Genomic DNA, 23,999 nt, shown 5'->3' with positions numbered 1-23,999 from the left:
TTGGTTGTTTGATAACTACATATATTTTTATTATTTGAGTTTTTTTGGGATTATTTGTTTCCAATATCAGTTATTGGACAATTCACAGTGCAGTCGGCACATTGCACATTGTGTGTTTTTTATATAATATTTTCTATATATTATTTCCTGTATTGTTTTCACTATTTAGCTGGCTAGTAGCAGCAACAATAGCCACTCTTTCACAGGAGCACTGTGGCATACTGAGTGATGTGTATGTCGATACACTAATTCATACTTGTGATTCTAGTTTAAAAGTACTGTGTCACATATGCATGATTCAAATTTAATTTACATATTTTTATAGATTGTTTGTATTTAGGAGATCCACATCTAAGATTGGGCACATTGTGGCCCTGGTATATATATTACACTTACGGTTGAGGGTGTATTCTATTAATCCACAGCCCACACTTCCAGAGACTAAACCCTCTGGATAAATAGATCAGCGCAGTAACACATTTTTTCCTTATGCACTATTAAACCCCTACCAAGGGCACACAGTACTGCAGCAGATCACGGTTTATATTTATATTTATTCCATTTTATTTTATTTTGCGCCGGTGACACTCACAACCAAAAGCTTAGAAGAAAACCTGTTATGCCACGTAAACACGATCGTTTTTCATGACGAGAAAAATGAAATTTTTTTAATTGGTCATTAAAAACGATCGTGTGTAGCCTCCAGAGCATTTTTCTCAATGAGTTGCTCGATCACATAAAATCCCAATAAAATACGTAACAATTTTTGGTTGCAACATGACAAAATGTGGAACATTTCAAGGAGTATGAATACCTTCTCAAGGCACTGTATATACCCCATTTTTTGTGTATAAATATATAAGATGATGTTACACAGAGTAAATAGATACCCATACGGAGATTTTTAAGTACCGTAGTTTGCCACTATTCCACGAGTCTGCGCAGTTTTAAAACACGTTACATGTTAGGTATCTATTTACTCGTCGCAACATCATCTTTCATATTATACAAAAAAATTGGGGCATAGTTTGTTTTGTTTTTTTCTAATTCAATAAAGTGTATTTTTTCCCAAAAAATTGTTAGTGTCTCTGCTAATAAATTATATATATATATATATATATATATATATATATATATATATATATATATATATATATATATATATATATATATATATATATATATATATATATATATATATATATATATATATATATGAGAAAAAGTTCAAGATTTGCTGCACTTAAAATCGTTTTATTTTTCAAATCTTCTCGTAAAGGTTACATACCAGAGTATTCAGACATGGATTGTTCAGACATGGATGTGCGTTTCGGGCTTACATGCTACCGCCCTTCTTCAGATCAAGTCAGAACATATGAGATATGTTCTGACTTGATCTGAAGAAGGGCGGTAGCATGTAAGCCCAAAACGCACATCCATGTCTGAATAATCCATGTCTGAATAGTCTGGTATGTAACCTTTACGAGAAGATTTGAAAAATAAAACGATTTTAAGTGCAGCAAATCTTGAACTTTTTCTCATATATATGGTCGGTGGGAAGACCTGTTTGCCGGCACTCGTTATATACCGTGTGCAGTTCTCCTCCATTGCCTTGTGTATATATATATATATATATATATATATATATATATATATATATATATATATATATATATATATATATATATATATATATATATATATATATTCACCTACTATGTAACCATGTCTAGCAAAACATACTGATTTAAATATGTGAACAACAAATGTAAAAAAAATATATATATCTTGGCTCTTAAATGGGTAAAATTGCGCACACTCAAGGAATGGCGACAAACTATGGTACTTAAAAATCTACATAGGCGACATTTTAAATGCCTTTACAGGTACAGAGGAGGTCCAGCGCTGGATTTATTGCTCTCACTCTAACATTTGCGGCTATACATCGCATGTGAGTTTTTGAACACTCTATGGAGAGATCTGGGGTCCAAAAGACACCAAATCTCTTCTTTACCTTTAAAAACAAAAGATCAATAACCTTTTTTTTCATCTTTTGCTTTAAAAAAAAAAAAATATGTTACTTCCACCCTGGATCGGAAATGACATCATGATGTCACTCCGGTCCTCCAAGGCCATAGGTGATCAAAGTCGATCTACTCTTTGATCACCTATGTGACCAGCTGGCAGCACCGCCGGATCATTCCTTGGGCGAGCTGGCAGAAACTGTAAGGCCCCATACACACGACCGAGTTTCTCGGCAGAATTCAGCCAGAAACTCGATCGGAGCCGCATTCTGCCGAGAAACCCGGTGGTGTGTACACTTTTGGCCGAGGAAGCCGACGAGGATCTCGTCGGGTCAAATAGAGAACATGTTCTCTATTTCCACGTTAGTCAATGAGGAAACTTGGCTCGCCGAGATCCTCGGCGGCTTCACAAGGAACTCGACGAGCAAAGCGATGTGTTTTGCCCGTCGAGTTCCGTGTGTACGGGGTCTAAGCCCGAGAGACACCGGCGAGTAGTAGGAGGGGGAGGATGTCCCTTCCCACCGCTTATGAAAGTGTTCCAGTGGATCATGAGCTGCTCAGAACGATTTTAAAAGAAAGCCAGCCGCCGGCTGAAAAAAACTATTCCAGGGTTATTGCTGGATGTATAAAATCCACAATGCTTGAAGTTTAGCTATGGCATTTTTACAACTTGGACTGTAACTACCTATGGGATCCCCATGGAAGGTGAAAATAACTGTTATAGGCACCGCTACTCCAATAGTCCCCACTTGCTTCCAGGTCCATGCTGAACAGTTGCCCTGCTGCATTGGGAAGACAGGAGGTCTCTTGCTCAGCACAGGTGCCATTTTCAGTGAACGCGAAAGCATTTTCTGATTGGATGAGGTGGGGAGAATCTGTTTGCTGATCCCATGCTGAGCAGAGCCAGAGCCAGATGATAGGTCTGTCTGCTTTGTTTATGCAGTGCGAACACGGACATAGCCCGCTCTACTCTATGGGCGGGCAGGTGTAGATGGACTATCTGCCCATTTACACCTGATTGCCTTTCAATCCAATCCACCTAAACAGAAGGGATCTCTGTCCATTTTTTTTTAGCGGACCAGATCAGATTGGAGGTAGGTAGGCGGGTGTATATGGACACAAGTCCGTTTACACCCGACGGTCTATAGGAATACATGGGTCAACTGACAGGTGGACCTGATTGGATCGCCCATGTGAAAGGGTCCTAAAGCAAGCTCAAACCCTACTAAGTTGCGTGACAATGCATGAGCACAATTGGGAGACAGTTTTTAAGAAGTGCCAAAACGAGGACCATCAAGGCAGGGTTTGTAGGTATTCTTTTAATGAAAGCTGTAAATCAAAAAACATTGAACACACATTACCATTGTAAATCTTTTTTAAGATTTTAGAATCTACCTAAAGCTTCCGAGATAGCTTACATATGCAGCAGTCAATCATCATCAACTGTATTGAATTGTATTGTAACTCTACTGTCTGCCCTCAAGTTTTAAAGGGCTGCGCAAACTGTTGGCGCTATATAAATCCTGTATAATAATAACTGATAGTGGTATGGATCACTGTCTGCCTAGCCTGAAATACAGAAATACATTTTGGCTCAGTGACAAACCAACATATGTTGTAAGCATCTGATATGGCCAGCATAGTCAGCTTTGGTTTAGTATAGACAATAGCAGCTCTCGATGGGACCAGTATAATAAGAACTTTGGCCAATAATGTGCTCAATCAAGTTTATTTATTGGGTGCACGCTAAAATGTTAAAAAACGACTGACAGGTGAGAATAAAGTGATCAAGAAAACATAATAAAAGAAAACTTATTGTCATTGTTGAAGCACTCTGAAAAATTGTATATACAATACCAACATTGCTCCAGATGACAAAGGGTTAACATCAACAAGTGTGCTCCCAGTCCCGATCCTGTAATGGATAACCCAATGACCCGGTGTACAGGGAGAGTATCTGGGCGAGGAAGCACAGGTCTGGATGATGCGACCGGAGGCTTTATCATGGGTATCCAACCTGCTGTGCTGCGGGAGGTGTATTGCAGTGCGCGCCACTAGAGGTTACACTCAAGCGAGCTGATCAGGCTGGCTGAGACCATGCGTCCTGGATGGCACACTGGACATCAATGCCAGAAGCAGAGGTCGGAGCCGGAAAGCAAAGAGAACTGAGATGTTAGGCGGATCGTAAACTCGATGTTGCCGTGACTTTGACAAGGCACATGCGTGCGAAACATGCAAGCCACGGTCGTCACGGCAACATCAAGCTTACGATTCCCATTCTTCCCTGCTCGGATCAGCTATTGCTTTCGCCCAATGTGGTTTTTGGTGTCTCGGGGCACCATCTTGTTTTCTAGGGGGGAGTATATGGTTCCTGGTTCCATCTCTGCAGGAGAATAGTTCAGTGGTCCCATCTATTTTAGGGGGAGGTGGGGGCTGGTTTGTTAGCAGGCTCTTGTCATTTGGGAGGGAGGGGTGGGGTTTTTCAGGTGGTTGGAGGGTGGTGCGGTCTTGTGGGGAGGCTCAATTTCCTTAGATGTTAATGGAGATTTATGTAATGTTTTTTTGACCTATTTGAATAAATTATAATGAGGAGTTAACCCTTGGGTGTGCACAATTTTGTTTTTCTTCTTTGTGACAGTATGCATCTTGTAAACACACCCTAACGTCATATATGGGAGGTACCCTCATGTTTAGGTAGATATCAGGCTTCCAGTTGGTTTTTCTTTTTTTCCCATTTTTGCATCTAGGAATCAGTGACATCAGGCCATGAAAGGTTTAACAATTCATTTATCTCCAAACAGGCAGTCCCTTATACTGCATTGATCGATCTTAAAGAGTTGAACATGTATGGTGAGCCTAAATAAATATTTTACAAGATTACTTTTTTTCATATTAGATTTTGTTAGTTCAATTATGTTTAGTTGCAGCAAGTATCCCATTATTGCATACAGGTAAAGCCTGGTACACAGGGATCAAATGTTGGACTGCATCTGCTGGTTCAATAGAAACCGGCCGGCATTCGGCCCGTGAGTTGGCCCGTTCGGCTGGCTTCTGTCGAAGGGGCATGACCGAAAAAGGTCTGCCAACCGATCGGCACTCTCAGCCAATGGCTGGGAGGACTGAGTTTTTTTCCGTTCAACCCTGCTGTGTTAAACAAAAAAACGACTAGTGTGTACCAGGCTTAAGACACTCATAGCACAGCTCACCTTGAACGGTTTTCCCCAGGTAATCTCCTCTCCGCTCTTTGTTGATTACATGCTGATAAATCTTCCCTGTGGTGATATTATTGTCCTTGTAAAGGCTGATATCCAAGAATCTCTCGTAATTCCCCAAATCCAAATCCACCTCTCCCCCGTCATCCAGCACAAAGACCTCTCCTAGAAAGCAAGAAAACAACATGGCAGAAAATATAAAGATAACAGCGTATATTTATACTTTAACAGGCCATCTGGAGAAGCCTGACAAGAATGGATGCTAGAGTCAAAGTGATCACAAGCGGTCCTTTGTGCACTACGACACTACGGAGCCCATTTATAGCCTCGTCGGTATAAAATAAAACAAACACAAACTTATAAAGCACAAGAGGTTTTACAAATGTTCTCCGTCCTCCACTGGCTTCTGGTCTCTGCAGCCGACAGGTATGTTACAAAGAGAGAACTCATTGGGGATCTGCCAGCCCAATTTTAATGAATGGGATAGGCCTCTGTTTGTATACCACGGCAGTGTATAATAAATGAACCTTAAAGTATGTACCCAGCCACAGGGCTCCATTTATCCTTTGAGTCTCTGCATTTAGGGAAGACAATGTCCTCTATTTCACTCCAATCTTTATGGACTTGTAAGAATATATACAGAAAGAGCATAAGTCAGGCAAGTTCAGGTAAGATATGACCTCTACCTAGAGTGAAATATGCCCTCACTGGTGGCCCTTTAAATGGGCTTTAACCCTTTTATGACATATGTCAGTGGCAGTGTGTTTATGTTTAACAAGCCAACTGCCAGCTTTCTGATGAAAGCAATTAGGTGGCTGTACAGCCACTTGAACGCTTTCACTGATCCCCAGAAGTGTGCCCCCCTGCTCGACTTCCTCCTACCATTTTGCCTGGGATTTGCTGTACCACATGAGGGCCTGGGACCCACATGGCAGGTATCAGCAGGTAGAGAGGAGGGAGACCAGTGAATGTCGGTTTGCTGATCTCCCCTACCTGCAGAGAACCCAGAAGAAGTGTGTAAAATTTCACTTCCGGTTTCAGGTGTCACTTTCCCTGGCCAGGGAAGAGGCTGATGACGTGTGATCTGCACTCCATTAGCTTCAGTGGAGGGCAGATGAAACTTTAGTGGTCTAATACAGTGGTCATCAACCCTGCCCTACAGGGCCCACTAACAGGCCAGGTTTTATGTATTACCATGGGGAGATGCAGTTTAGAATACTGCAATCACTGAGCAGCAAATGATATCACCTGTGATGTATTTCAGTTATCTTGCAAACCTGGCCTGTTAGTGGGTCCTGTAGGGCAGGGTTGATGACCACTGGTCTAATAGACCCCTTTTTTACAAGAGAGAACCTGTAACAAAGATATATCACATAGGGGAGTTTTGTTTCCTTATGTGATAAATTTGAAGTTTATTGGAAAAAAGTGTCAAATAATAAAAGGTATACCCAAGCATTTAAAGTGTAACTCTATTTTCATGGTAAAAAAAAAAGCAAACAGTTTCTTTTATAGCATATACAATTGCTACACAAGTCATGTTTTAATTGAATGCTATTAAAAATGGTGGTTTACAGAACACCCCCCAGAATTGTAATTTGCCGATTGTGTGAATGGCTTATTGATTCTCCCAGAAGTCTGCACTAAGATATAAGTCAGATCTTGGGCATCCCCTGCAACAAAAAATGTTGTTTTTGGTGAGATACTCCCAAAGGGAAATCACTTCTAAAGGGATTCAGACCATGCCACTTTCCCCCCGTAACCACTTAAGGACCGCCTCACGCCGATATACATCGGCAGAGCGGCACGGCTGGGCACATTTACGCATATTCATGCCCAGCCGTGGGTCCCGTGCGCGCTGGCGGCACGCGCAACCTGGTCCTGAGCTCAGTGACCGTGCCTGCGGGACCAGCAGACCCGATCAACGCTGGTGTTCCGCGATCGGGTAACAGAGCTGACGAACGGGGAGAGGTAAGTGTAAACAAACCTTTCCCCATTCTTCCTAGTGGCAGTGTCACTGATCGTCTGTTCCCTGTCAGCGGAACAGACGATCAGTGACGTGTCAGGCCAGGCCACGCCCCCACACAGTAAGAATCACTTACTAGGGAATACTTAACCACTTCAGCGCTCCCTATTGGTTAACCCCTTCACTTCCAGTGTCATTTTCACAGTAATCGGTGCATTTTTATAGCACTAATTACTGTGAAAATTATAATGGTCCCAAAATGGTGTCAAAAGTGTCCGCCATAATTTCGCAGTCACGATGAAAAATTGCTGATCGCCGCCATTACTAGTAAAAAAAAAATATTAATAAAAATGCCATAAAACTATCCCCTATTTTGTAGAAGCTATAACATTTGCGCAAACCGATCAATAAACGCTTATTGCGATTTTTTTTTACCAAAAATATGTAGAAGAATGCGTATCGGTCTAAACTGAGAAAAAAAATGTTTATATATTTTTGGGGGATATTTATTATAGCAAAAATTAAAGTATTGAATTTTTTTAAAATTGTCGCTCTATTTTTGTTTATAGCGCATAAAATAAAAACAGCAGAGGTGATCAAATACCACCAAAAGAAAGCTCAATTTGTGGGGGAAAAAGGACGCCAATTTTGTTTAGGAGCCACGTCTAACGACCACGCAATTGTCAGTTAAACCGACGCAGTGCCGAATCGCAAAAAGTGGATTTGTTCTTTAGCTGCATAATGGTCCGGGGCTAAAGTGGTTAAGGCTCATACACACGATCGGACTTCCATCTGACCTTTCCGTGGATTTTGGTCCGAAGGTATGCATACAGGCGGCAGAACTTTTTCAGACAACATTCACCAAATCACATGGTTTTTAAGCTTTTTACCGCCACCCTTTGGGCAACTTCTGCTATTGCTGTCTGATGTTTAACATTGGTTCGGAGCATGTGTGTTTGTACTTTGGACTTTAGTCCAATGGACTTGTGTACACATGATCGGATGATCCTCCATTGGACATTTGTTGCCGGAAGGTTTTTGAGAGCATGCACAGCGAACATTTGAATGAAGTGTCTGTGTCTTTCCAAGAATCTCGTCAGGAAAAACAACGTTTTTTTCCTGACGGGATTCTGGGCCGTGTGTACAGGGCTTGAGGTTTACAACCTCTTGAAAGTTCGTTTTAAAGGCACACACAATTTTATAGCTTGACATGTTGGGTAAATATAAGGAATCAGGACCTCATTTCCCCTACTGCTGATCCCTCTAGTAATAACTAAAGACCTATATAGAGGTATCAGGAGCAGCCAGGCTGCACTCTTTGTTCATTTTGAAAAATGACATATCAGATGTCATCAGAGGACATACTTTATATTTATTACTGATTATATAATTAATTTTGTATAACTATGTTTTGTAAATATATTGTATAAATACATATAAAATGATATATTTTTTCTAAATGAATATTTATTAGTGAGTATATACCATGCTCATAAGGTGAAAAGGTCCCAGCATCAATATTAATGTATGGGTCGATTTTAATGGCAGTTACTCTCAGCCCACAGGATTTCAAGATTGTGCCAATACTACTTGCAATGATGCCTTTTCCGATGCCAGAGATGACACCACCAGTCACCAGTATGTACTTCATTGGTTCTCTATGTACCGTGTAGAAACGTTGAAAAATAAATCTGGAATGTAAAAAAAGAAAATAAATATTACAGGGGGTAAAGATAATATACAAATGTGAAAAGATATCCAGTCAGTCAAACAAAGAGTCACACAATCGATGACACATGCTAACACTGAAGCTATACTACTAGATAAAGTTTCTAATTTTGAATTCTTATGGAGACCTTGGATCAAACACTATTTACCCCCTGGTTTGGACACTAATTTCTCCCTGAGAGATTATATTATCCACCCCGCTACTATGATAACCTTCACATTAGTCTCTAACCATTGGTCCCCCTGGACATTTCTTTCTCTCTCCCCTCTGTGCCCTATCCCCTCTACTAGGTTTATACTAGAAGCAACCATAGTTACGCAGCGCAATTGCTTACTTGCGCCGGCGTTTCGAATGCTCCTGATTCAGGAACCTCGTTACGCCGACGGCAGCCTAAGATATGACTAGCATAAGGCTTATATGCCAGTCATATCGTAGTCTGTATTCTTATGTTGGCCGCTAGGGGGCGTTCCCATTGTGGTCAGCGTATAGTATGCAAATTGCATACTAACGCCGATTCACAACCCTACGTGAGCCCTGCGTACGCAGTTTACGTCGTTTGCGTACGTCGGGTTTCGCGTAAGGCTGCTCCTTTTAATAGCAGGGGCAGCCAATGCTAGGTATACCCGTCGTTCCCGCGTCGCGAAGTTTAAATTTTACGTTGTTTGCGTAAGTGAATCGTGAATGGCGCTGGACGCCATTCACGTTTACTTTGAAGCAAATGACGTCCTTGCGACGTCATTTGCCGCAATGCACGCGGGAACGCGCCTAATTTAAATGATTCCCGCCCCCTACGGGATAATTTACATTAGGCGCCCTTACGCCGGGCATTTTTGAGGAGCGCCAATGCAAATTACGTGGCTACTGCTTCGTGAATGAAGCGTAGCGCAGTTAATTTGCGGGGGCGCAGGGCAAAAACGGGACGCTGCGCCTCCGTAAGGAGTGCGCAGCGGTACCTGAATCTGCCCCAGTATGTGTCCCAACATGATAAATGAGTCACTCTTAGAATTAACCCGTTTAGTTCAGAATCAACAAACAGTAAATAGTTCTTTACAGATATCCTGGAATATATTGTGGATAATAATTACATAATAATCCCATCTCAGGTAGTCCAAGATATAATTCCTCAGTCATCCTATGCCCCTAGTGGACATAGGATGATTTTAGCCATAAGATGGTTTCGGGGATGTCCCGGGTGAGTCTTTCACACCAACTGTAATAGAAGATGCTTTGAATGGTTGGGATTTTTGACCTTCGCACCAGATAAAGCCAAGCCAAGCGAAGGAACTTGGCCCTGGTTTAACCTAATTTATTCCCCCAGCTATTCTACAACACATTAACTTTATATTTTTTTATAGGTTCATTCAATTCTATTCTCTTCATAGATGACATAATTATATTATATTATTTCAATCAACTTAATTTCTCATTACTTGTCATCAAATGGCTGCCATGAAGCTATGATTATGAAATTTCATGTTACATAATCTTATCCTACAATACGCTAGGTTATCTATTTTCATTTACATTTATAAGAGTTACTTTCCTGAATGACTACGCCTTTTTCTACTATACTATTGTACATGTTCTGTTAATGGAATGTCTATTTCTATTATATTATTGTATATGCCCTGTTAATGGAATTTTGTTTATAATTATAAAATTAAATAAAATATTTTAAACAGAAAAGATATCCACACTCCTTTTTAAAACAGATCTTTACTTCTTGGCATCTTTAGCATACCTATAGATAAGAGATAATAAAAATATCTTAAAAAAAAAAAATAGCTTTAAGTTTAACCACTTAAGCCCCGGACCCTTAGGCAGCTAAATGCCCAGGCCAGGTTTTGCGATTCGGCACTGCGTCGCTTTAACAGACAATTGCGCGGTCGTGTGACGTGGCTCCCAAACAAAATTGGCGTCCTTTTTTCCCCACAAATAGAGCTTTCTTTTGGTGGTATTTGATCACCTCTGCGGTTTTTATTTTTTGCGCTATAAACAAAAATAGAGCAACAATTTTGAAAAAAAAACAATATTTTTTACTTTTTGCTGTAATAAATATCCCCCAAAAACACATATAAAAATTTATTTTTTCCTCAGTTTAGGCCGATACGTAGTCGCAATAAGCATTTATCGATTGGTTTGCGCAAAATTTATAGCGTTTACAAAATAAGGGATATTTTTATTGCATTTTTATAAAAAAAAATTTTTTTACTACTAATGGCGGTGATCAGCGATTTTTTTCGTGACTGCGACATTTTGGTGGACACTTCGGACAATTTTGACACATTTTTGGGACCATTGTCATTTTCACAGCAAAAAATGCATTTAAATTGCATTCTTTATTGTGAAAATGACAGTTGCAGTTTGGGAGTTAACCACAGGTGGCGCTGTAGGAGTTAGTGTTCACCTAGTGTGTGTTTACAACTGTAGGGGGGTGTGGCTGTAGGTCTGATGTCATTGATTGTGTCTCCCCTATAAAGGGGATGACACGCTCGATGAACCGCCACAGTGAAGCACGGGGAAGCCGTGTTTACATACGGCTCTCCCTGTTCTTCAGCTCCGGGGAGCGACGGAGCGGCTATAAACGAATAGCTGCGCCGTCGTCCCGGATCGCTCCCCGAAGGAATCCGCCCGCCGCACGCAGCGGAGGGGGTCCCGATCGGACCCCCCACCCGCTAGAAGGCAAGGACGCATATATACGCCCATCTGCCTGTGCGTGTCATTTTGCGGACGTAAATAGTCGTGCGGCGGGCGTTAAGTGGTTAAAGACAAACTTACATACAAAAAAAAAAAGAGATTTTTAATACAGCTTACCTGTAAAATCTTTTTCTTGGAGTACATCACGGGACACAGAGCGGCATTCATTACTATATGGGTTATATGGAGTACCTTCAGGTGTAGACACTGGCAATCTCAAACAGGAAATGCCCCTCCCTATATAACCCCCTCCCATAGGAGGAGTACCTCAGTTTTGTAGCAAGCAGTATGCCTCCCAAAATGGTCCTCAAAAAGAGGGGTGGGAGCTCTGTGTCCCGTGATGTACTCCAAGAAAAAGATTTTACAGGTAAGCTGTATTAAAAATCTCTTTTTCTTTATCGTACATCACGGGACACAGAGCGGCATTCATTACTATATGGGATGTCCCAAAGCAATGCTTACAATGAGGGGAGGGAGAACATCTCCAAGACAAAAGGATTTAATTTAGAGATATACTCAAATCATAATAAATCCAACTTAGTTGAGAAAAATAAAATTTTTAAATTTAACTCGAACAAGAGGAGCCCCCGGAATCCGAGGGTCTCAAACTGCAGCCTGCAGCACTGCCTGCCCGAAGGCAGTATCAGTATTCCTTCTTACGTCCAACTTGTAGAATTTTGTAAACGTGTGGACAGAAGACCAGGTTGCCGCCTTGCAAACTTGAGCCATAGAGATCTGGTGGTGTGCTGCCCAGGAGGCGCCCATGGCTCTAGTAGAATGAGCCTTTAATGATACTGGAGGAGGCAACCCTTTCAAGCCGTAGGCCTGAGTGATTAATTGCTTAATCCACCTAGAAATGGTGGACTTTGCAGCTGCCTGCCCCTTCTTGGGCCCATCCGGTAGAATGAACAGCACATCTGTCTTCCGGATCTTCTTTGTAGCTTTAAGATAGGCCTTCATGGCCCTGACAATATCCAAGGTATGCAGCAACCCTTCCTTTCTGGAAGTAGGTTTAGGGAAGAAGGATGGTAATACCAAATCCTGGTTCAAATGAAAACTGGATATGACCTTCGGAAGGAAAGGAAGGATGAGGGCGGAGAACGACCCTGTCCTTATGAAAAACAAGATATGGTTCCTTACAGGATAAGGCTGCCAGCTCCGAAACTCTTCTTGCGGAAACTATGGCAACCAAAAATACTAACTTCCTTGTCAGTAGAACCAAAGGAATATCAGCCAACGGCTCAAACGGTTGTTTCTGTAAACTTGACAGAACAAGATTTAAATCCCACGGACAAAGCGGGGATTTAACTGGAGGTCTAATACGTAAGACCCCTTGAAGGAAGGTCTTAACCAGCGAGTGGGTGGCCAGCGGCCGCTGAAACCACACTGACAGAGCAGAAATCTGTCCTTTGATTGTGCTTAATGCCAATCCTTTATCCACTCCTAGCTGGAGAAAACTTAATACTCTATCGATGGTAAATTTGCGAGAAAGCCATCGATTGGACTCACACCAGCCTACATAGGCCTTCCAGACCCTGTAATAAATCACCCTAGAGACCGGTTTCCTGGCTCTGATTAGGGTAGAGATTACTTTCTGAGACAGACCTCTACCCCTGAGAATCAGGGATTCAGCTTCCAGGCCGTCAAATTTAGATGCCGTAAGGCAGGGTGGAGGATCGGACCTTGCGATAGCAGGTCTGGCCGTAGAGGAAGAGTCCAAGGGTCTCCCACTACCATCCTTAAGATTAGTGAGTACCATGCCCTTCTGGGCCATGCTGGAGCTACCAGGATGACTGGTATGTGCTCCACCCGGATCCTGCGCAGCAGGCGGGGTAGGAACTGGAGCGGGGGAAACGCATAAAGAAGTTTGAACTGATGCCAAGGGCAAACCAACGCATCGGTTCCGCAGGCCATCGGATCCCTTGAGCGGGACATGAACCTGTCTAGTTTCTTGTTGAGTCTCGATGCCATGATATCCACGTCCGGCACTCCCCATCTTTGGCAGAGTGCTTGAAAGACTAGTGGATGCAGAGACCATTCCCCCGGCCATAGAGTCTGGCGGCTTAAGAAGTCCGCCTGAAAGTTGTCCACTCCTGGAATGAATATTGCCGATATGCAGGGCACATGAGCCTCTGCCCATAGAAGAATCAAGCTCACCTCTCTCTGAGCGGCTTGACTCCTGGTTCCCCCTTGGTGATTTATGTATGCCACGGCCGTGGCATTGTCTGATTGAATTCTCACCGGGAACCCCTGCAATTTTGACGTCCAAGCCCTGAGGGCTAGTCGAGCAGCTCTGAGCTCCAAGATGTTGATGGGCAACTGCTTCTCTGGCTTTGCCCAAGTACCTTGGCGAGTGCAACCATCCAAAATTGCTCCCCAGCCCGTCAGGCTGGCGTCTGTGGTCACTATCTTCCAAGCCACTGGGCTGAAAGACCTCCCCTTAAGTAGATTCTGAGGGTCTAACCACCAACACAGACTTTGTCGGACTCTTGATGAGAGCGGCAACGGGATATCCAAGGCCTGTGGCCTTCTGCTCCATGCTGACAGGATGGCTGCCTGTAGGATGCGAGTGTGGCTCTGGGCGTATGGTACCGCCTCGAATGTGGCCACCATCTTGCCTAGTAACCTCATACATAGGCGAATAGTCGGTTCTTTCTTGCTTAGAACCAGTAGGATTAATTCCTTGATGGCTTTTACCTTCCTCAGAGGTAGGAACACTCCTTGTTGTTCTGTGTCTAATCTCATGCCGAGATATTCCAACTGCTTTGTGGGCTGGAAAGCTGACTTTTCTCGATTTAGGACCCAGCCGAACCTCTCGAGGTATTGGACCGTGAGGGCCACTGCTCGCTCCAAGCCGGGAGACGAGTGATCTATGACTAGGAGGTCGTCCAGGTATGCTAGGATCGTGACCCCTTGGATCCTTAGTTTGGCTAGGATTGGAGCTAGGACCTTCGTGAACACCCGGGGGGCCGTAGCCAACCCGAAGGGAAGCGCCACGAATTGGAAGTGACGCAAAGCCACCATGAAGCGTAGATATCTTTGATGTGGCTGATAAATTGGAACATGAAGGTAGGCATCCTTTATGTCTATGGACGCCATGAAGTCGTCCTTCTGGAGTGTGGCAGCTGCTGACCGCACGGATTCCATCCGAAATGAGCGGATCTTTAGATATGCATTTACCATCTTTAGGTCCAAAATTGGCCTGACATCTCCATTGGATTTTGGGATGACGAATAGGTTGGAGTAGAAACCCAGCCCCTGTTCCAGGACTGGTACCTCTACTATTACTTCCTGGGAAAGTAGATGATCTAATGCCGATCTTAATGCGGCTCCCTTTTCCGGATCGTTTGGAATCCTCGACTTCTGGAAATGAGGAGGAGGAAACCTTAGGAAATCTAATTTGTAGCCTGTGGCCACGGAAGACCGTACCCACTCGTCGGGAATGCTGGCTTCCCAAATCTCTGAAAAGAGTCGCAGCCTTCCCCCCACCTTCGTGGGTGGGGGCGCCCCTTCATAAGGTTGGCTTGGGGGCTGGTTTTGCTGGTTTGCGAAACCACTGCCTTTTGCCTCTAACAGCCTGTCCTTGTGATCTGCTGTTGAAGCCGAAGTTTGCTTTTGCAGGAGGCCGTCGATACTGCTTGGCATTAGAGGGCCCCTGCCCAGGGGAATACTGTCGTTTAAACGCAGGTCCCTGAACCTTCTTCTTAGTTGGCAAGAGAGTACTCTTGCCGTTTGAAATGGTCTGAATGTATTTATCTAGGTCTTCTCCGAAGAGTCGTCCTCCATGGAAGGGGAACCCTACCAGGAGCTTCTTGCATGGGGGCTCAGCCTCCCAGCTTTTTAACCATAAGAGTCTTCTCATATGGATAAGGGATAACGATAAACGTGACGCTTGCTGGATAGAATCCTTGATTGCGTCTACCGTAAAACATATGGCCTTAGGGACATCCGAAAATTTTTCTGCCTGCTGGGCCGGAATAAGTTTAAGCATCTGCTTAAATTGATCCGATAATGCTTGAGCGACCCCAATCGCAGCCACAGCTGGCTGTACTACTGCCCCTGCAGTAGTGAAGGAGTTCTTAAGTAGTGCTTCCAAGCGCTTATCAACTGGATCCTTGAACACCTGTATGTTTTCTACAGGGCATGTTAACGATCTGTTAACACATGAGATGGCTGCGTCCACTGCAGGAGTAGCCCATCTTTTGGAAAATTTTTCTTCCATAGGATATAGGACAGAGAACCTTTTAGGTGGTAAGAAGATCTTATCTGGCTTGTTCCAATCTTGGAACAAAATTCCCTCTAATAGAGGATGGATCGGAAACACAGCATTGCTTTGAGGCGCCCTCAGTGAGCCCAAAGCTGAAACCGTCGATACCTGGAGATCTGGTACTGGCAAGTTGAATGTCCTATGGACCAAGTCCGACAATCCTTGAATCCACCAGCTCTCCCTCAGGGAGACTGCCCCAGACTCCTCTGTATCCGGGTCTTCGATCCCTGAACCTACTTGGTCCGTGTCCAAGAGGTCGTCCAATTCCCCTGAGGAAAGGACCTCCTCTTCTGAGGGTCCGCGCTCGGGCGACGGAGATCTATTCCGCTTACTGCCCCGCATAGCTGCGGATATCATTTTTCCCATGCTTTTCTGCATCTCTTCTAAAGAGGTGAGTAATACCTCCTCCGTGACCATCTTAGGGTTGGACTGACCCGCGTCAGCTCCAGCCCCAGATCCCGATGGCCCCAAGGCTCCCTGTAGGGAAAACAGCGGCATACCATGGTACAATACCGAGGTACACCTGCTACCTATTGGTATTTGGAACTATAAAAGTTAATTGTCCAAACACCTGTTTGGGGGATAAAAAAATGCTTCCTCTCCCCTAGATGACTTTTTTTTTTTTTTTTTTTTCGTTTTTGTTTCAAATCCAGGAAAGAAAAAACATTCTGTCCCCCTGAGTAGTATTGCAAAGAAAAACTATGAGATGGAAAAGAAACAGCCTATTTCTAGGCTTGACAAAACAGTCCTCTGAAGACTGCAATATCCTTTCTGGCCACTGTGTGTCCTCGGCGCCCCGTGCTGCCGCTCTGGTCTTTCTCCTCAGTTCCAAAGTATTGATGGAACAAACAAGGAAGGGCCGCCCCTTCCTTTAAGCCACTGACCCGCCCTTCCCCCCCAGCAACCTCAAACAGGAAATGCCCCTCCCGACAGGGGGAGGGGGGGGGGGGGGATTTTGGGAGGAAGGGACCTCTCTGTTCCTGCAGCCTGCAACCATGAGGAGGTCAGCGTTTTGCCTGCTTGCAGGCTCTGAGGAGGAAGACTGAATGGAGCATCGCCTGGAGGCCTGCAGGTAAGCAAAGCTCTCTGACACACACATATATTTTTATATAACACAGGCCCCACTCAATGCTTTTCCAACACTACAAGGGAGGTCACATCTTATGGGGAATAATACATAGAGAGCCATCCTATCTTTATGATATGTGACTAGTTTGCCAGATGCAGTGCATAACTTTAGGCATGTCCCCTGTGACCCCCCAGAAAAAAACCTGCTAAGAACCAAGTTCCGCAAGTTTTCCCCTCACTTACCTGCTCCATGCCGCAGGACTTTGCCAAGCAAGAGGCCCAATCTTCCCCCATCTCCGTGGGGATGTCTAGACCTTCAGGCCCTGGGTTCCTATGAAGGATCCACTGTCCTGGGCCCATATAGCACCCTGGCAACAGAAAACTTTAGGTACCCAAAGGTTTCTAAGTTCTGGGCCCAGGGTCCAGCTCTCTAAAAAGAAAAGCATTATGGGCTATACCCCAAGGGTTTGGGGTCCGGTTACTGACCACTTTAGCGCTGAGGCTTTTTTGGACAGAACCGGTAGCTCACCTAATCCCAAGGATGCGGAGGCAAGCTAAACCATGACTAACACCTAAGACACTGGCGTAAAAACTGAGGTACTCCTCCTATGGGAGGGGGTTATATAGGGAGGGGCATTTCCTGTTTGAGATTGCCAGTGTCTACACCTGAAGGTACTCCATATAACCCATATAGTAATGAATGCCGCTCTGTGTCCCGTGATGTACGATAAAGAAAAAGAAAAACACTTTGTTGCCCAACTCAGTTCACAGAAAATTGCTATGCACTCAACAAGCAAAATTAGTTTCAGCAGGGCTTTTTTTCTCAAACAATAGGTGCTGGAACTTAACCACGACCCCACAAAACCCCTCCCCCTACACACACCCTCCAAATCACATCAAATAGTGGGTGTGGTCAGTCAAATTTCACTAACAGTAGGAGGGTCTTAAAAGGGCATTAAATACCAGGATTGCATTGTAAACACAGAAACCAGACTTCTGTGTTTACAAGTGATTGTGGTGAGCAGGCACCAAAGGGTCTGAGCCAGAGGTGGTGGAACTGAGTTCCACCAAGTTCCCCCTGAAAAAAAGCCCTGAGTTTCACCCACATGAGTCTTGTTGGGGATTGCGATCCCTTCTAGAGATAAAGCTTACTTAACCACTTCAGCCCCAGAAGATTTTACCCCCTTCCTGACCAGAGCATTTTTTTGCGATTCGGCACTGCTTTAGCTGACAATTGCGCGGTCGTGTGACGTTGCACCCAAACAAAATTTACGTCCTTTTGTTTCACAAATAAAGCTTTCTTTTGGTGGTATTTGATCACCTCTGCAGTTTTTGTTTTTTGTGCTATAAACAAAAAAAAAAAAAAGGAGTGACAATTTTGAAAAAAAAGCAATATTTTTTACTTTTTGCTATAATATATATTCACCCAAAAAATATATAAAAAATTACTTTTTTTTTTTAGTTTAGGCCGATATGTATTCTTCTACATATTTTTGGTAAAAAAAAATAAAAAAATCGCAATAAGCGTATATTTATTGATTTGCGCAAAAGTTATAGCGTCTATAGAATAGGGGATAGATTTATGGCATTTTTAATGCGATCTGCAATTTTTATCGGGACTTCAACAAAAGTTCAGCGATTTTGCCACGATTTCAGGGAGACTTATGCCCTGTACACACGGTCGGTCCATCCGATGAAAACGGTCTGATGGATTTTTCCATCAGTTATCAGATGAAGCTGACTGATGATCAGTTGTGCCTACACACCATCGGTTAAAAAAATGATCGTGTCAGAACGCGGTGACGTAAAACACAACGACGTGCTGAAAAAAATGAAGTTCAATGCTTCCGAGCATGCGTCGACTTGATTATGAGCATGCGTTGATTTTTAACCGATGGATTTCCCCGCAGACGATCGTTTTTTTAACCATCAGATAATTTTAAAACAAGTTCCTAGTTTTCTTAACCGATGGTTAAAAAAAACGATGGGGCCCACACACGATCGGTTAGTCTGATGAAAACGGTCCAGTTTTCATCAGACAAACCGATTGTGTATACGCGGCATTAAGGTCTATGGACCTCAACTTACATCAAAGTCTGACCAAAGTAGTGCAGGGACTATTTTGAAGACGGCCTAATATGAATGGTTGTCATTGGAAATCATGGGAACGACTTGTCATACGACTTTGCAGTCCTAAATCATAGGACAAGTCGCACAAGTGTGAAAGGGGCCTTACTATTCAAAGTTAAAACAAGGGCAGAAGATTTAATAGATGGAAAGATAAAAAATGACTGAAGCTCCACTTTAAGCTTAGTTAGTAAAAGCCTGGAATTCCACTTTAAGGCCTCTTTCACACGGGACGGATCTGTGATGATCCGCCCCGTGAACCTCTCTCTGCAGGTTCAGCAGGGATCAGTCGGTGGATGACAGGGCGGTCCCCGCACACTGTGTAGGGACCGCCCTGTCAGATCTCCGCTCTCCCCTATGGGGGGATCGGATGAACACGGACCGTCTGTCTCATAGGGATCAATGTATGTCCCTTGTTCATCCGTAAATGGATGGATGAAAAAGTGGACATACGGTCCGCCCGTGTGAAAGAGCCCTAAGAAAGAGAGATAAGTGAATGTGAGAATTATCTTGACCGGACATATTACCTTTTTCCACATGTAAAAAAATTCACAACTTTCTTTCCAATCATTGACTGATCTCTTCACTGTAAAACAACAAAAGTACGTTTTCCAAACATAAAATGAAGCACATAGGAAAGCTTAATACATCATTTCATTTTAGTAATTTTTCTCACTTTTCTTTGCAAGAAATGGCAATGCGACACATCTGCCTCATACTTTATAGATGTTTTTTGGTGGAGGGTTCCTGATTACATTTTTTTTTTTTTTTCCGTACCTCTTTTTTTTTTTTCTGTTGAATAACAATTTTGCATTGATGGACTGATTTGCAAACTGCAAGCCAAGTGTCTGGCTCCTGGTTATAGCACAATCCCATTCACTAAGGGCTCTTTCACACGTCCGCTCCGCCTGTCCGTTCATTACGCGTCCGTCGGGATCCGGTTTTCGGACGGAAGAAAACCCTATTTTTCTTCCGTCCGGCGGAACGGAACTGATGCAGACGGATAGATGGTCCGTCTGCATCCGGTTCCCCATAGGGCAGAGCGGAGCTGAGACAGGGCGGTCCCTGCACAGTGTGCGGGGACCGCCCTATCCCCCGAGAGCTCAGCGGGGATCCCCGCTGAGCCGACGGAGCGGACACAAAAACTGAAAGGACGTGTGAAAGAGCCCTAAGGCTCCATTCACACTAATGCTTTTTTTGGTGCATTTTGCAGAAATGCAAGGACATTTTTTAACATGGTTTCCTATGGAACATGTTCACATCAATGCTTTTTTGTGCCTCTGCGTTTTTGGAAAGGGTCAGGGACTTTTTTTCATGCAAAAAGCAGCGTTTTGCATGCAATAGAATTCAATGGACCTGCATCCAAAACGCATTTTGCAGCGATTTGCGTTTTTTTTTTCAACCTGTTCATAGCTGAATGTTAAAGGAAATGTAAAAAAATAATAATTACTGGCTAAAAAAACGCAAATCGCGGTAAAAACGCAAGCACCGCAAAAAGCATTGCAAAAACGCTCAAATGCAACATGCATAGGTGTGAATCGAGCCTTACATGGGGAAATCAGACAGATAGTGCCACCTGTAAAACTCGGCATGTCATGGTAATGCTGCGACATTGGAGGACTGGGATTTACTAAAACTGGAGCACAGAGAATCTGGTGCAGCTATGTATGGTAACCAATCAGCTTACAGGTTTTATTGGCAAAGCTTAATTGAACAAACTGAATTTGGAAGCTAATTGGTTACCAGGCACAGCTGCACCAGGTTCTGTGTGTTCCAGTTAAATCTCCCCCATTGTGTGCACTTGTAGGTGAGCGGTTGAGGAGCAACAAAAACACAGATCAGGGCTCAGTGTCACTGCGAGACAATTCCGTGTGTGTTTGTGTCGCCCCTTCTAATGTCTTGCCCTCCTGAGTCCTGTCCCTGAGCCACTTACTATATGAAAAATAAAATAAGAAACATGTTTTTTGTTTTAAAGCAGAGTTGCACCTAAAAATTGAACGTCCGCTGTCCGGATTCCCCCCCACCCTCCGGTGTCACATTTGGCCCCCTTTAGGGGAAGGGGGGAGCAGATACTTGTCTAATACAGGTATTTGCTCCCACTTCCAGCGATAGATCGCTGCAGTATCCGCGGCGATCTACGCCATGTCCGGCCCCTCCTCTGTCACCCCTGCTGTCTTCTGGGAGACACAGGTCCCAGAAGACAGCAGGGACCACTCAGAACGCGCAGCGCGACTCGCACATGCGCAGTAGGGAACCAGGCTGTGAACCCGCAAGGCTTCGCGTCCCGATTCCCTTGCTAGCAATGCCGGTGTCTTGCCGAAAAAGTTCCCCCCGGCCCCGGCGGATTATGCCCCCCCTGTGCTAAGCAAGGCACGACGGTGTCTCCGAAAATTGCCGAATATGTAGCTCTAGACGGCGCCTGCGCACGCTTCTGACATCCAGGCTCATTCCTTACCATCCCCGTGGACATGGAGGATGTTAAAAAAAGAGCCAGGAGGCAGAGCGAGCGGACGTGAGGCCGACTGGCCACTTACAGCGAGGTCCACGCAGGCGCCGCATGTTCAGCTATTTTCGGAGGCAAGTATCGCGCATGCGCAGTACAGGGGGGGGGGGGCACTTATCGGCAGAACACCGGCGCCTCCACTCGGGAGCTGAGGGACGGGTCGGCTTTGGGTGAGGACATCGCAGACGCCCAGGACAGGTAAGTGTCCTTATTTTAAAAGTCAGCAGCTGCAGTATTTGTAGCTACTGACTTTTAAAAAAAAAAAAATTTCCCGCTTTAATATCACATTGCTATTTGCATACTGTACTTGTTTGTCACCTAAATAATGAAATTTGCACATAAATCGAAATCGGTAACTTTTGGACCTGCCAGTAAATTGTGGGTGTGGTGTCAGTAAACTTCAGTCTGATAGGTTGCCTACATCACTACTAATGGATCTCTATGATCTGTCATACATTGGGATCTGCTGGTAATGCAGTCAGATGGGATGGTGTTATAGGGAGGCAGTGCTGGGACTTGCCCTGGTGTAGCAGCATGATGTCCCTGGAAGGAAGCAGCCCCCCCCATCTTACCTGGAAGGTCCACATGGAAGTTTTAAAGGTCACTGGAAGTCCTGATCACAATGACAGCCTGCTCCACACAGCAATCAGCTGCCAAAATAACTGCATGGCCCCCTCCTTACTGTCAACAACTCTTAACCCCTGCACTGCCAGGCACAATACACAAGGAGACAGTCCCAATCCTGCTGAGCCCCCGGATGTCCCGCAGTAAAGTCACGATTGTACCTGGAGTCAGCTGAGGGGGACTGGTTACAGCCTGTCCGGATCTCAGTGCAGCAGCCGAGTCAGCTCGTTGTGTTGTGGCCCCTGAGCTGAGTGAGTGTAGAGTGTGGGGCCCGGCTCTCCTTCACTGCATCACACACAGCATGAGAAGCGCCTGACAGCTGCAGACGGCCAGCAGGTGGCGCCAGACTCCATTGCAAAAGTGTAAAAATATTACAGCACATGGGGCACGCCCCCTACTCAGGAAGGTTTTTTTTTGTTTTGTTCTGTAAGAGCTTTATTGATATCAGAACAGTACACACGTCCAAGGCAGAGAAATTAAATGAAGTTTTCCACTTACAGGATGCATTGTGTTTTTTTTTTTTTTTTGTACTGCTGCATTGACCCTTCACGTGTACCCAGTTTATGGTCCATGTTGTTGGTAAACTCAATAATGTCCCAGTTTAGAACATGACAAAGAGGGACGACACTGTAGTTAGGGTTGCCACCATAGGTTAGGGTGACCAGACATCCCCAGTTTCAGGGGACAGTCCCCTGATTGTGGACACTGTCCCCGGACCAAGTCTGTCCCTGGTTTTGTCCCCAGATTGGATTTAATAGGGGGCAGGGGTAATTTCAAAGACAATCAGTGCAGAATTAAAATAAAAACTAGTGAAGAACTACAGGTCCCAGGATGTACCGGTAAAAACCATGGGGGGGGCACAATTTTTTTTTATAAAAAGTTATCTTTTTTTAGGAAGGGGGGGGGGGTGTCCCTGAATGGCAGTTTGGAAATGTGGTCACCCTAGTCATATGACGCGAACAGGATAACAGAGACGGCGAGGGGCGCGCAGTGTGGCGAACGGAGGTGCGGTGTGTTACTCCAATCGTGGTATGGAGCCTCTGACAGAGGCTTCTTACCACATGATCAGCTGTGACCAATCACAGCTGATCATCGCGTGAACCAGGAAGTGCCATTTACCGGCTTTCCTCCGTTTACGCTGACAGGGAGAGTTGATCTGCGGCTCTCCCTTTTAGGGGGGGGGGGGGGTCTGTGTTGATAATCAGGACATTGATTATCAGCACAGCAGGCCTAGGGTGACCACGTGTCCCGGATTGCCCGGGACAGTCCCGCATTCTGCAGGTCTGTCCCGGGCACCTTCACTCTGGGACAATACAGTGTCCCGGAATGAAACTGACACAGGTCCCAGCATCAACCCCTCAGAGCTTAAGATGTAACACCCCCCCAAACTAGTGAAGAACTACAGGTCCCAGCATAGATCTGTGAAATCTATGGGGTCACACCCTTAGATCTCATGGGTTCATGCTGGGAGATTCAAAATTGAGGGGGATGGGGGTCACATCTTTAGATATCATCGGTTCATGCTGGGATTTATAGTCCTTTACTTTAGGGGGGTGTGACCTCCCCAAAGTTAAGGACTACAGGTTCCAGCATGACCCCCCCCCCCCCAGAGCTGAAGATGTGAGACCCCCTCCCCCCCAAAGAGTGAAGAACTACAGGTCCCAGCATACACCTGTGAAATCTATGAGATCACACCCTTAGATCTCAGGGGTTTCATGCTGGGTGTTGTAGTCCTTCAAATTGGGGGGGGGGGGGTCACATCTTTGTATTTTAGGAGTTCATGCT

General features: G+C 44.5%; 1 protein-coding gene across 5 annotated transcripts in view; it reads right to left on the bottom strand.

The window, feature by feature from the left end:
* The window catches only part of CTPS2 (CTP synthase 2), a 414,745-nt gene extending 392,196 nt beyond the window's left edge, over positions 1–22,549 (bottom strand). Inside the window, exons 1-4 of one of the 5 annotated variants that reach the window (XM_040338655.1) lie at positions 22,163–22,549; positions 19,615–19,673; positions 8,685–8,890; positions 5,231–5,401 (exon numbers count right to left, since the gene is read on the bottom strand). In XM_040338655.1, the coding sequence (XP_040194589.1) occupies positions 5,231–5,401; positions 8,685–8,890; positions 19,615–19,658 (421 nt within the window). In that variant the 5' untranslated portion in view covers positions 19,659–19,673; positions 22,163–22,549. The remainder of the gene's footprint in view (positions 1–5,230; positions 5,402–8,684; positions 8,891–19,614; positions 19,674–22,162) is intronic. The other 4 variants (XM_040338654.1, XM_040338656.1, XM_040338657.1 and 1 more) reach the window with 4 other exon arrangements.
* Positions 22,550–23,999: the final 1,450 nt, after the last annotated feature.

This window comes from Rana temporaria, chromosome 2 (genome assembly GCF_905171775.1).
Source record: "Rana temporaria chromosome 2, aRanTem1.1, whole genome shotgun sequence".
Taxonomy (NCBI): domain Eukaryota; kingdom Metazoa; phylum Chordata; class Amphibia; order Anura; family Ranidae; genus Rana; species Rana temporaria.
This window is presented reverse-complemented; position numbering and strand designations above follow the sequence as displayed.